Genomic DNA, 15306 nt, shown 5'->3' with positions numbered 1-15306 from the left:
CTGTTAGGAGGTTGATATGTATAGAAGCCCTTGTCTTAGCTTATGAAATGATGGAACTTGTTAAAGCTTCCAACTGTATACAACATGACGTGTACATAGGCACATGAATATACATTCCCAAACAGTACATTTTCAATGTCATGAAGTAGGCTTAAATACTGCTCTTTAAATATTTCTTGCAAATATAGCATACCATTTAGAATTAATCATCTCAGAAAGTCTAGCTAGATTGATTTTTTTTTTAGGAATGTTTTAGGAGTGTGCTTCTCTCCTATTTATTCTTTTTACATTCCCCTTTTGTTCAAAAGTTACTTGGCTTCATATAAGCATGTTAAGAATTTGTACTTAATTCTGATTCAAAATGTTCAGCTAACTAGAAGTATTATAACAAGAAAGGTTACATGTCAGCATGTGTATAGATGTACTGTTAGCTATACCTACCTCAGTGCTTGGTAGATGGTAGCTGCTTATTAAATATTTGTTCCACGAAATCAGAGCATAATGAATTATTGACTTACTGAATACTCGAGATTCTTCATCGTGTCCTCATGCTTGTAAGTGGACTGTAGGACCGCAAGCAAAGCCAAACACAGATGTGTTCTTGAACAAAAATGACAAATGTGTTTTTGAACACATGAGGTTTTAATTGGAAAAGAAAGAAAAGGTGGCGTATTTTAAGATAGCGTGATTTCTGTGCTGTATTTCATAAGCAGATTTTACCAGTAACTTAGAAATTTAGCTATATGTTTGTATGGTATATGACTGGGTCAGAATGGTAATGTTTTGAAAGACCATACACTTGTGAAAGATATTCTGTTTACCAGCTTTTTATAATAGATTTCAATAGTAAGTTAGAAGAGCGTGGGACTCTCTCATAGCACTGTAAAACATAACTAGCATGCAGGACAGTGAGGTTCATAGGTTAAGCCTAATCATCCAGTTCTGTTTTGGACTATGTAATAACAATGTGACCACAGGATTTCCTAGATCCATTTTTAGGGATTTCGAGCATGTCATTGACTGGGCAACAGTTGTAACTTGTTACTTCTGTTTATTTTAATGTGTCAATGTGTGGGTGTGTATTTGTGTCATTTTATGAGAATGAGAGGCAAAGAATAGAAAGATTATACCAAGCTGTAGTGTTAAATCTGATTTCTATATGGATAATGGATGGATTGTTAATAGATTTATTCTGTGGTACTGTTGTGTATTTTTGGAGTGCTCCAAAAATAACTTGTTCATGATTAGAAGATAATGACGTTTAAGCAACATAATGTTCAAAAACCTTTAAAAAGTAAAAGTGGAGTGAGTGATAGTATGAATAAGTGCAAAGTGGATGTTTTAGAATAAATAGCACTTGAATGACCTGAGATGTCAGAACTGGAGATAACGTTGTGTGTTTGTCAATATATCCTTCCTGTTTTACAGACTCCTAAGGGAACAAGAGAAGATACAATTTCACCTTTTCTGTGCCAAAACATTTTAATTATATCTTCTTCTAACTACAGCGGTTCAGTAACCAAGGAGCTGACATTGATGCATGTGTTGATAAAGCTGCAAACATTCAAAATGAGATTAACAAAGATTTTGAGCAAAGGGTGACAGCTAATTTTGCACAGTATTCTGCATCTAATTCAGGCCAATGTAATAATAGAATATTTTATAACTCTTTTGTTATTCCGAAGGACTTTTATGATACATTTATGTTTGTGTATGTATCTTTGTCTCATACTCAAGAAATGATCTATTTTATGGTTTAAAAGTATTTACATCTATGTAGCAACCCAGAAACAATAATAATGGAGGATCCCTCTTATTATTAAAAGTTATGGGGTGGGTTTTTGTTTGTTTTTCCTTGTGTTCTGTTTTTGTAAATCATGCCTCATCCTTGAAACTCTTTGCCTTGCCTTAGTTAACCTTGAGGGAAGTAGCTAGAGAAGGTACAGAGCTGGTAAGCACGTAGTTGTGAATATTACTTGGTGCGCACTAGTAAAATGGCCAAGAGAAGTTATATTCAATTTATTGAATTAATAAATCTGTGGTTTCTCTCTGTCGCCGAGCTCCTTTGAACACATTTCAGTGTATTTCTTTTCTTCTCTTTTCTCTCTTTGAATGCAGCTGACAGTCTTCTTTCACTTTTCTTTTTGTTTGCAAAATTTTCTTTCTTTTCTTTTTTTCTTTCTTTTTTCTTTATCCACTCACTTCTCCATCTGCTTTCACTTTTGTTTGCTTGGGCCGTCTCTCATCCCAACTTGATAATGAGGAATGCAGTGTGACCCTGACCTCTATCAGCCCATGCATGACCTTCTGACTCTACCAAATAACCTTTGACCTTCTCTTTGACAGCTTGATTAATTACCCTGTGTTATGATTTATGAGTAAGTGCTATGTAAAAATAATAGACAACAGGTGGTCCTCTGAAACTTTTTGTGGCATGTTTTCTTTTACTGACTAACTTGATGAGCTATTTGAAGTTGGAAACTTAACTGGGATAATCTATGCTGTCCATATTATGATATTTTAATACATGAATCATAGCCTTAGAACTCAGGAAGCTGCAACTTGAAGTATGGTCATGAAGAACACTTTGCAAAATATTAGTAGGGTGCTAATACCTAAGTGCGTGTTGAGAAGAAGCACAAAACAGAGTCAAGTAACATTTCAGGCATTTCAGTCCCAGGTCACGTCTTGAGAAAATTGCTGAAATAATGGAGGGGGCATTTTTCAAGCAGAGCCACAGCTCCAACAGCTATGTTTACCTTAACGCTTCACTAGTGACTTCTGATTAGTTGTCATGACCTCATCTCACTGTTGCACCTAGGACATCGCAACAGTGACATGTGCATACCTTCCTTGCGAAAAGGATGAGAATAAAACAGAAAGTGTGTGTTTCAGAAAAGATGAATGGACAGTAATGTTTGTCCATTTGAACCACAGGTAGCTGTTGTTTATAGATAAAAAACACTTTGGGTTTCATTTCCCTGGAGGATGAGCACCTACTGCCTTTCAAACGAAACAGATAGAATGCTGAACTTGAAAAATAAGATTGATAAATCTGTGTAAAATGATCTCCTATAGAGCATTGCCTGAAGACCCAACTGGATAGTCTCAGAGGTCAAAGGCTTCTGCTCTGGCCCCTGACCTCTCTGGTCACATGTGGCTTGATGTATTGGCAGGTTAATATGCAGACCTGAGTACTTTCAGCTGACTTTTTTTTTTTTTTTTTTTTTTGCGCCAACCACAAGAGATTTGAAAAGATGTAAAATTTGCCCCTATTTTCTATTTCTCTTATTACTAACAATTAATGGGAAAATTAACTTGGATAAATCTTCAGTGTTAGTAGGACTTCTTTTGGGGTCAAACAGGCAGTCTGGCTTTGTTTGGGCATGTTAAAAGTTTATCTATTTGAGGATTTTCTTGATAACTACATTTCTCTGCTGATTTCATTCCTTTAGCAAGATTTCCTCTTTGGTTCTTTATATTTGTTATCAACTGTCTGTTTTAGGCTTCCCTGATCTAAGCATCATCTGTTGATTGAAAGATAAATGAACTCTTGTTTATTAGTATTTGTACTTATAAACTTCTAAGGAAAGAAGGCCTGGAGGCCTCTGTAGTCTATTTAAGTCTTAGCAAGTACTTGTGCTGAGTAAAATGACATAAACTTTTGAGGGTTCTGATTCAGATCCCGTAATTTATGCCTTATGGACATAGATCTGTAAATGAAATTGTGTTTGTAACTATAAAATTACATAAAATAAGATGGGATGAAATAAAGCAATGAAGCTCACTTTCACTCCTGTCTGTCCCCTTGATCTTCCACTAGGCTGTGTGATCAAACTGGAGTTAATTAGCAATTCCATGTATGCTTTGTCTCTTGAAATGTTGGATATTGGAATTGGTTTGGGAACATCATTATAAATGTTGCCAGAAATCTTATTTATTTACTTGTAGAATGCTAAGTAATGAAGTTGATCATTTCGTCTTGTTTAAGATAACTGAAGAGGTTTCCATGTGTGTTTGAGATGAGCTCACTATATCTTAGGAGAAATTTAGCTTGCTAAAGGAATGGTGAAATATGGAAGGGATGGTGTAATATAAAATGTTTAAGACTCTTAGCTTAAATGAGGGAGGCTTCCTTATTAGAGTAGCCGTGGAGTTACACTTTATGCCAGTGTAGTTTTATAAACTTTATGGAGACTCTCTGGAAAGACCACACTAACATCTCCTTTTAAATTTTTATGTATCTATTGAATTTTGGGGACTAGAATCACGTTTTAAACAGACGTTTATTCTAAGTCTTCATAGATATGAATTGATCCCTGTCTATTTGAAACAGTTCAATTTAACTACTGCGACTTTATTTCAGTTTTGCTTTACTTTCTTTGCTTTGGCTATTTAGTTTCCATGTATTGAGGTTCACATGGCATAATGGTTGTTGCTTACATCTGTGAATGTTTTTGCCTTTCTTATATATAATAGATAAAATAAGAAAAAAATGAATTTTACTGTCCTTTGAGCATGGAGTTGGGGTAGTTAGCTTTGTTTTATCACTCCTGCTCTCTCCTGGTCTTATGAAACCATTGACTAGTCTCTGTGAATAATGCATTTACTTATCCAAAAAAATTAATTGAAAACTCCCAATTTTAAACAGGCTGATGGAATTTGCAGCAGATATTCATTAAAATAAGCTCTGATTTCTTCAGAAAATGTTCCTGAATATATTTCTTGATTGTTACTACTACTATTAACTAAATTGGCCTTTGGAAAAACCCAAAGATAAAATATATTCTAAATAATTTAGGTATGTTAAAAGAAATGTTCAATGTTGAACTCTAAGTGATAACTCTTTAATTGATTTATGTAGTGGTGTTTTAAAAATAGAATCATTTTTCATCCACTGATGCCTCAGTGAAAAATTGACATTGTGCCTTTATAAAATTGAACAAATGAGTCATGTAATTTTCAGTTACATAATCAATAATTTAGACAAATACTACTTCTTTGATGATTTATGTGTGTCTGTTGTTTATACTTATATAGCTGGGACACATCAAATTTCAAAGACTTCAACAGCAAATAGGCACAATAATTTTCAATCTATGGTTTCTGAAAATTGAAGTGAAACCTGCTCAACTAATGCTGGTATTATTCAAATGTTATTTCTAATGTTTAAGTTGTAAGTTAGGGTAGTTGCTTTGTGATTCTGATGAATATAGATTTTGCTGAAGGAGATTACTTTTATTTGAATTTCATTGGATATAGAAATGTGATGCTCATGTTTCCCCGATTTATTACAAGTATCCTTTTGCTCCTTTGCATTTCAAGTTTTTCCTTTTATCATTAAAATGTTGTCACAGATTTTGTCTCTGAGAGCTAGGAGATTCTACTTGAGGCTTGCTGACTGACTCATGTGTGAGTGTGAGGTTGTGTGTGTGTGTTTAAACTCCAGTTCATTCAGAGAAGGCAGGAAAGAAACATGACAGGAGACCACTTACTCACGGTACGGAATCTAGTAAGGAGGCAATTTTCTTTTTGGCCTATGGTGACCTTTTTTGAGTATGTTCCTTATGCCAGAGACAGTGTACTGAATGCCTCTATTTCACCCTGGTTAGCAGAGTGCAACAGTGTTCTTTAACTTACTTTTGGTGGGAGGAGAACTCTTAGCTGAAATTTGAGAAGGGCGTGAAAAGTTGTAAGAGGCACAAGGAAGAGGGGTAGGAACTTACTGCAAATGTGATTTTAATAAGTAGTCAAGTGTGTCCAACTGTAGAAAATCACCAAGTGACAATCTGTCTACCTGACAGTGATTACAATGAATTACAAGCCTTTTGAACAGTTATACAGATTAGAATAAAGCAGAACCAAATAAAATTTCTTTTGTTCGCAAAACTTAAGACTTAGCAATCAAGAAACTTAAAAAAAAAAACTTTAGTTCTTTAAAATCAAATATTTAAATTAAACTCTTTGGAGTGTTTTATAATTATTTCGTGAAAGACATTTTTCTGAAATTTTTATGTTGAGGAATTTGATATGTTCATTATTTTGGTATGTGTTATACAGTATTCATGTGTGTAGATGCTATATCTTAATTTTGAATCACAAAACTAAAACTCAGGACTTCACTGATGTTAAAATTTAGGAAAGAATTCATGGCTTTAGGCTGTAATAGCTTCTGATAGGGGCACGAGGAAAGGATTGGAAGAATTCCAGTGAGTTTCCTGAATGGTTTGTGAAATCAGCCACAAGAAACCAACTCAGAAGTGCATTTTCACATATTTTAAAATAAGATGATTGAGTCTGTGTTAATGTGAGTTGATTATTACTGCTATTAGATATAAAGTCATCTTTTGTTTATGTTAATGAGATTTTTTTATTTGCTTGTGTGTAGTACGTATATATGGCCTGACAGAATGTTGCAAGAATGTAATTCAGATACCCACAGCATAGAGCTGAATAGTAGGATAAGATATATAATAGCTTCAAAAATTTGTGTCGCACACCACATGTTTTTAGTCATTGATAGAATGAATATGAGAAGTTTCCTTATTTGTAAGCATATTAATGTTTCTACTGCTAGAAATACATCTGATAGAAAAATGTGTTCTCTAAACTTTAAGCCTTAATACTTCATTCAGCAGGTTGTATTTTTAAGGTTTGAAATTTACATGTTTCCTGTAAACATGTAAAAATTGTCATGGTCATTTGCAAAAGGAGATTTCGACATTTAAGAGTTATTTCCAAACATTGGTACATTTTTGTGTTTTTTTTTATCTGGCCTCCTGAAAAGAGATGAATAAAATCCAAGGTGCACAGGTAGACATAAATATGTAAATTTGCAGAATGTTAGACTTACTCGTTTTTAATTGCTTTGGGGGGCTTTTGTTTTGTTTTTTGCTTTGTTTTATACTTCGGAAACAAAAATGCTCATTAAGAGAAAGCTATAAAGTAAAAATCCTACAAAAATGTACTTTGAACGATATGATTCAATTTCACAGAGGTTGTTATTCCTCTGTGAAATTAAATATTCCTCCAAATATATATTATAGATATTATGTGATTTGAAAGTATACCTGTTATTTGATAAGTTATTCAGTCATTTTTAAAGTTCCATTCCTGTGGGTCATAAATAGTTGTTTATAGGTGTAGTAAAGGGAAACACATTTAAATGATTTGCTTTTGGAAAAATAGAAACTGTAGTGTTGTCTAAAGGAATGTTTTAGTAACTGGAATATTAGAAACTGATTTTAAGGCTAAATTACGCATTTTCTTCCATTTCCAAATAGGAAGGCTATGGAGTAATAGTCCTGAATCCCAACGAAAACTATATTGAAGTCGAAAAGCTCAAGTCTCATGTGCAGTCATCTTCAGATGGTTCAGATGAACCAGCAGAGAAGCGGGAAAGGAAAGATAAAGTCTCAAAAGAGACAAAGAAGCGGCGTGATTTCTATGAGAAGTATCGAAACCCCCAAAGGGAAAAAGAAATGATGCAATTGTATATCAGAGTAAGTGAGATCACTACTTTCCTTTATTACTCCCTTTATTTGTGTTTTATTTCCTTTAAAATGATTCTGTTTGTTTCATAAAATGAGCTGTTAATTCTTTTCATTTTATCCATTTATTTTCCATGGTTGTTTATTCAAGTATGTTTTCTGTTTTTAGCTCAAAGTCACAAAACACAATATTCTTACTTTAGTGTTAACATTTTACAGAAGTTTCCAATGTAACTGCTGTTTCTCTGTGTAATATATTTATTTAAAGAAATTTTAAAATAAATTTATGGTGATACATGCAAAAGGAAGAAAACTTTCCAATCCAACTTCCTAATGTGCTGTTCCCTTAATGTTTTAACCTGCTATGTTGTCCATATGAGAAAATGCATGTATTCTAGTCACTCTAAGAGCTAATACCTGCTGATTTAATAATGCACTGAGAACAGCCATCATCCTGGGTGATAAGTTTTCCTGGATAATGCATTATTTCCCACTAACCAACCATCCATTCATGGTGCTTTATCCTGACTTCTGTAGGCAGAGTGAAGGAGGGAGAGCGTACATTAAGAAATATTGCCACCATTCTAGTGCAGGGATGGTGTAATGAGGGGACACTGTCCTTTGCTCTGGTCTTATCCAGGGAATGTTTGCACTTGATAATGCTAGCAGCATGGGATCGTTATCCCAGGGCTGCCCAAGTGCTTCCAAGTCTGTAGGGGGCACAAACAACATTGTTTACACTGTGACACATTCTACTGGATATACATACTGTGTGTTATATGTATTCAACAGATTTGTATAATTTCTCAATACACTTATTATGGAAACCAGGAATTAAATGTAGCAGTAGAGCATGTGAAAATGTGACAGACTAAAATGGTAAATATATAGGTTCTTCAAAAGTGAATAATCCAGGACATTTAAACAGACAGTTTAGCATTTTACAAGATAAATTATGGGATAGTAAAAATATTTTAGATTATTAACCTTGAGCTATTTAACATTTACTTTAAAATATCTGTAGTACAATATTCATACCACCTGTAAAGGAAAATCTTTCTGAATTTTAATTTTTTTTTTTTGCTTCTAGCTCATTTAAAAAATCCCTCTGTTTTTTGGATTGAAGTAGTCAAGGTTTATAGATAGATTTGTAGAAATAAGTTCTGACAGTACATAATAAAGAAATCAGGGTATGAATTCTCAAGACTCCCAAAATATATGCTGACCAGATATCCTAAAAGCTCTTTATGTCATGAATTGTGCAAAAATAGGGCGATTGCGGTATTTTAAATTCTGGAAAACATCTTACTATTTGATATATCATTTGAAAAATGAGCAGTTAATAGATTTGGAATAACTAAGTGGCTCGTGTGTTCCAATGGAATTACATTACCTGTTTCTTAACTTCTCGTGGATCATGATGTTACCTTCTTAGTTAGAGTCTTAACAATTCCTGCTATGTGATCTAGTGTGTCAAGTATCACAATATTACTTGTAAAATGTTAAAAAGTTATCACTCATACCCAAAATGAATTACATAAGGTTTCTAAAATAGAGTATTCATTAATCCATGTAGAATGCAAATAAAAAGTAAGTAATTTTGTGAGTTTTTTTATTTCTCAAATAATTTGTTTTATTTGCTTACAACATATATAGATTATCTATTTCAGACATCTGTCCTGTAGGTTTATTTTTTCTTTTCTATTTTCTCTTTATCTAGTCATCATTGCTTTGATTTTCTCTTTTGTTCTCTTGTGTGCATGCACTTTCTTTATCCTGTTGTTCACATCTGGTTCATTTATCCCTGCATTTATTTTTTCTTACACCAAGGGAGAAAAATCCTTTTATGTTGCTTCATTATTAAGACCTGCTTTCTTTCCTTTTGTCTTCTTTCCTTAATTCTTGTCTCTTGTTCACGCTCCTGCCACTTTTACTTCTTTTCCTTAAGTCTTTGTGCCTCACTCACTCACCAATCCATCCAAAGCAGTGAAACTTAAAAATGGACTCATGGAGATAGAACAACTCATGTTTGGTAGTCTTAGTTATGAAATGCTTTCTTTTAATGATTACCCTTTCTTTTAAAAATCTGGGATTGTGCAGAATAGCATAGATGTGTTTCCTACTCTTCATACTTGCTTCTAGGTTGTACGGCTTGGACTTGTAGTGGTAAAGAGAAAAGTGGGTTTATTTTCTATATAATAATGCTTAGGTTCTTTTGATCTACTTAAGAGCATATTTCTTCTCTTACATACATCCAAATGACAATCATTGTAAGTTTTCTAGAGAGCATGGCAGGTGAGGGAAATAAATAACTTTCATTTTATATACTTCGTATACATTTACATTGCATGTTTTTGCACTAGAGTAGTGGTAGGTAGGGGGTTCAGATTATTCCATCCTGAGACAGGCATTTGTTGTGACAGTAAAGCTGCCACTTGGCATGGGTGCCTCACATATATAGTGCCTTGGTTCAAGCCCTAGCTTTTTCTCCATTCCACCTTCTTGCTGCTGTGCAGCTTGGGAGACAGTGGGTGATGGTTGAAGTCATTGAGTTGTGGCCATTTGTGTGGGAGAAATGGATGGTGGTCATATCTTTTGACTTCAGGCTGGCCAAGCCCAGCTGTTGTGGACAGAAAATGGGCAAGCAGATGGGAGTGTTCTCTGTCCCTGTCTCTCACTTTTACTCAGTCTCTCCTCTTCTTGCTCCTACTCCTCCCCTCAGTCGCTCTCTGTCTTTACCTTTAAAATAAAGAAAATTAAAACATTAAAATATGTTCAAGTTCATAGAAAAATGTTTTCAAAAACTCATTCTTGTTAAAGGAACTGATGTACAGGTGTTTGTCTAGGACCACATAGACAGTCAATGGTAGAACTAAGTGCAGAAATGAGTAGTTCTAATCACAGTGTATGCTTGTTGCCTTCCCTCCTTTCCACATTGTTCTACCAATTGAAAACAATTTACAACTGAACTATTACAGTTGAACCATATGAAAGTATGACATAATAAACTCTATCTGTTGATGACTGGGTGGATCTTGACAAGTTATGTAATAGACACTGTTAAATGTCTAAATTACTTTCATATTTAAATAATATATTTTTTATAATAAGGTCACTACTGCTGGTTCTTGGAGAAATTTCCCTAGCATCACAGAGCTCTTAGTGAAGAGTTCCACAGGGCCAATTCTGAGTCTGTTGTGCCCAATGCAGTTTTCCCAGGACCTATGTCAGACTCAGTGAATTAAGAACAAAATGTTGGGACTAGCACTAAAATCTCAAACTTTGCATACTTTAAAAAAAAATACATCCTATATTTGAACATGTTCTATGCTATTAAAGTGTGCTACTTGTTTTAGGAGAGCAAAAAAAAAGTCTTTGTGGGCCACCTATTTGAAATTTTATTCCAAAAATTGATTAAAAGGTCAGTGCTGAAGACTCGTTTGATTCCTGAACTGATCTATACATTCTAATCTGAGTGTATAGAAGTAGAATATCTCGTTTTCCTTTTGCTGTATTACTGTAGTGCTAAAATTGTAAGTGAAAAGGAAATGTTTCATTCCGACTTTCTGCTTTGCACACTTCTACAAAAATACAGCCAGACTTCTGTGCTTGCCTCTGCTGTACAAACTTTATGTCTTCCCTGTGAAATCTGTAACCTGGCTTCCTGTCCTTTTCTCTAATCCAAGTTCTGTCCATTTTTTGGTGCCCAGCTAAATTTCCATCACTTCCTTTTGTTAATACCACAAATGACTTCTCCTTAATAAGACCTGGAGACTTCTGTGGAATTTATCATATTATTTTTGAGACATCTCTGAAACTTTTGAATCTGAATGTTAATATGCCAATTTATCTTTAATGGATCTCCCTTCATGTACTAAACGTTTGAGCATGGTTTATAGAATTTGACATTACATGTAAGATCCTAATAATAAGTAGATTTGTAGTTCTGGCATTGTAGCACTGCATGTTAAACCACTGCTTGTATTACCAGCATTCCATATGAGTCTGCTTGTTCAAGTCCCAGTTGCTCCATTTCTCATCTGGCTTTCTGCTGATGCTTTTGGGAAGACAACAGCAAATTGCCCAAAAGTGTTTATGCCTTTACCACCATGTTGGAGACCAGGATGGCGTTCCTGGTTCTTGCCTTTATACTAGCCTAGATCTGGATATTGTGGGCATTTGGGGAGTGAATCATTGGATGAAAGGTATGTTGCTGTATGTGTCACTCTGCATTTAATATATAATTTATATTTAAAAATAATTATAGATAGGACTCCCTTTTTGTTATTAAAGGGGCAGATTGTGGCAGAATGAGAAATCGACGCTAAACTCACTGACTAAAATGCAAAGCAAAAATTTTAGGTCTTCATCTTGAACGACCTAAATAACAGAACTTCAGCATCAAAGCAGAAGCATAAAATCGGAGGTCAAAGGGGTGGCAAATGCTCAGACTAGTGAAGATCCATTCGTGGAACCTTACAGAATATGACTAGAACTTTGGGGAAGTTCCCTGCCCCATTCTTTGTGATGTTGGCCCGGATCTGTTGCAGTTTGTTTCCCAAGGTGAAACTTAATTGTAGGCTATGCTGATGGAAGTAAAGAGGGATGAGATCTTTAATCGGGAGAAAAGACAAAACCAAAAAGAGATGCTGAGGGTGGAGAGTTACGTGGCCACAGAAGAAAAAGTCCAAATGCTGAGTAGTCATTCTCAGAACGGGAATCTTGGCAGAGCCTGGCATTGCACATTGAAGATGCTCAAATATTTATGGATTGATCGCTTGTTGACATCCATCAAAAATCTTATTCCTTAACAAGCGAGATATTTGATGTTGACTAGCTTTCTGATTTTTTCCAGCACTCATGAATTTTTTGGAATTGTTCACAAGCAGCCAACTTTCATAAACTGAAGCTCTCTTTTGAAAAAACATATTTTTAATGTTCTGACTTGAGTTTGTTCACAGTTTTGGAGAGGGCTATTAAATGTCATTCTTCCTTCTCTTCTGGACCTCTTCTGTACACTAATGCCGCCAACATCATTTCTATCTCATATTTTAGCAATTATATTCCATTGTTTATATTACAACCAACAAATATTTAACCAATAGAACCATTATATTTCCTAGTATATTTAAAGATGTGTGAACTTTTTCTTCCTCCCTGCTTCTTTCTCACTGTTTTATAAGTAGCTAGTGTCTTCTCAAATCTTTCCAGGTATCGGCAATGCCCATGCAGAAATCTGGTCCAATAGTAAAATCCACATCTAAAACTTTTAAGATTAACAATGTATGATTTTATTTTGTTGTTAAATGGGCGTAAATAGACATGACTGACTAGTGGATTATGTAGCACTTTTTTGATGCGTGAGGAACAATGTAAGAGAGATCAAGCACTTACTGTTTCAACTTACTGTGGCAACTTTTCCTTAATTCTGAAATAATGTACTTTGCTGACATGTATTATGGCTTATTAAGGGGAATGATTTGGTCTAAGCAATAAACATCATGTCAGACATGCCTGGCAGGAAAACCTGCCTAATATGTGTTGTAGTAAGATGGAATTTTTTGTTCTCAAAAACATCTGCCAACTGAATTCTAGAGTGAAGACAGAAAATGTCATCAATTTAGTGGTAATTCTATAAATTCAGTCTCTTTTTGAGCAACACATATCAAGACACAAAAATTCCCAGTGTTAATCACCACTGGTTATAGTACTTTGTAAAACGATGAAACAAAAACATTTTATTTTTATATAATGTGTTAATTAATTCATAATGAATTTTAATATTTCAACTGATAAAATTTTAACAAGCATCTTGCCAACAGATCATTTTTTAAAGCATCTGTTTTTTAATGTGTTGGGTTGAGAACTTAGTCAAATGGCTAAATATGTACATATATTAGAAAAAAAAGTATTTCCACCCCCATAACTACAGATTGTGTATTTTTTTCTCTTAGACCACCAGGGGCTGCTGCTGTTCATCCTGGATTTTGTTCTCGTTAGACACTGAGTAGCCCCAACTATACTACATCTTTAGCTTTCTTGTTATTTTTAGCTGAAACATTTTTTAACATGTCACTGGAAGAAGAAAAGGCTTAACCAGGAGCTTAAAAATCAATGTAAGCGTTTTTATTGTAAATGTTTTTTACATCCCAAAGTATTTATATTTTCCAAACCAAAATCTATAGCCACTAGATGTAGATTATGATAACTATCATTATTATTTCCTGTTTTTAGTGTTTTAAAAGCTTTATACATTTGAAACGTGCAGTTAATGTCAAGAGAGGGATGGAGAGTGGGAGAGATCATCCATGCACTGATTCACTTCCCAGATGGCTTTAATGCCCACAACCAGGAGCCAGGAGTAAGGGCCCAGCACTTAGAGCATCTTTAGCAGACACATTACAAGGGAGCTGAATTGGAAGTGCAACAGCTGGTACTCCAGCCAGCATCCATGTGGGATGCAACACCACAGGCTGCAGCATCTTTATGTAATAGAACTCAGAAACATACTTACAGTTACTGGTTTCTTGTAAAGCATGCAACTTGGCAAAAGCCAAAAGGAAGACATGCATAGGGCAAAGGATGTGTGAAAGAGTGTGCCAAGTGTCCCTCTCTGGGCAGGCACCCCTGCTAGCCACATATCTACATGTGCCCTACACCAGAAAGTTCTCCACTGCCTGAATAGGAAGGTCCCAGGGTAAGGCTGGAAGTTTCCCGTGAGCAATGCCAGCTCAAGGATACTTTGAGATCTCAGCCTAAAATCAGTGAAGGTGAGGAAACTGTTGTAAGCAACATAGGACACTATGTGCTACTCGACATTCCAAGGGTTTTGGAGAGTTTTGTTCTAGGAACCAGGGCCAAAGACCGCATGTCTTTGTATTACAGTATAAATTTTTACCAAAAATCTCTGCATGTTAACATGCCTCAGCTTTGAATCCCACAATATGGTAAGGAAATTATACAAAAGGAGGTCAAGGCATCAGCTTTAGTAATAAATCAAGTTCGACTAGGAAATTTGATCAAAATCTGTGGCATGAAGATTTCCAGATAAATTCCCTCCTGAAACAGATTTACCCTATTTCCTCCAAACATCCCATTTGACTGTCATGTGGCAGAAAGCAGGCTAGGATACACATTGTCTGTAAGCCTATTTGAAGAATACCTAGAAAGACTGAGCTGAGCATGCTTTTTCTGCTCCCAGATATGCTAAATGGTCACTCTCCCTGTGAAAGAAGGCAGGACTGGGCTCTTACTGTAGCTGCAGTGGCTCCATAAAAGGCTTTGAGAGGAGTGGGGCCAAAGGACACCATAGGACAAGGGTAAATCACTAGCAGAGGATCATTGTTACTACTTGCATTTTCTTTTTTTTTTTTAAAGATTTATTCTTATTGGAAAGGCAAATTGACAGAGAGAAGGAGAGACAGAGAAAGATCTTTTTGTCTGCTAGGTCACTCCCCAAGTGGCTGCAAGTGTCTTAAGCAAGGAGGCAAGATCCAGGAGCTTCTTCCTGGTTTCCCACATGTGTTCAGGGGCCCAAGCACTTGAGCTATCCTCTGCTACTTTTCCAAGCCATAAACACAGAGGAGGATCAAAAGTAAAGCAGCCAAGACTCTAACCAGTGCCCATATAGGTTGCCAATGCTACAAGGCAGAGGATTAGCCTGTTGAGCCACCATGTTGACCCCACTACTTGCATTTCCTCTTTTTTTTTTAAGATGTATTTATTTTTATTGGAAAGGCAGATTTACAGAGAGATAGAGAGACAGAGAGAAAGATCTCCCATCTGCTTGTCCACTCCCTAAGTGCCCGCAACGACG

General features: G+C 35.3%; 1 protein-coding gene across 3 annotated transcripts in view; it reads left to right on the top strand.

The window, feature by feature from the left end:
- The window catches only part of FAM172A (family with sequence similarity 172 member A), a 301851-nt gene that overhangs the window by 111274 nt on the left and 175271 nt on the right, over window positions 1–15306 (top strand). For all 3 annotated transcript variants that reach the window (XM_004586200.3, XM_004586201.2, XM_058656305.1), the window contains one exon: window positions 7284–7502. In XM_004586200.3, the coding sequence (XP_004586257.1) occupies window positions 7284–7502 (219 nt within the window). The remainder of the gene's footprint in view (window positions 1–7283; window positions 7503–15306) is intronic.

The sequence above is a fragment of the Ochotona princeps genome, chromosome 28 (assembly GCF_030435755.1).
Source record: "Ochotona princeps isolate mOchPri1 chromosome 28, mOchPri1.hap1, whole genome shotgun sequence".
Classification (NCBI taxonomy): Eukaryota; Metazoa; Chordata; class Mammalia; order Lagomorpha; family Ochotonidae; genus Ochotona; species Ochotona princeps.
Note: the sequence above shows the minus strand (reverse complement) of the source record. Positions and strands in the feature narration are given on the sequence as shown.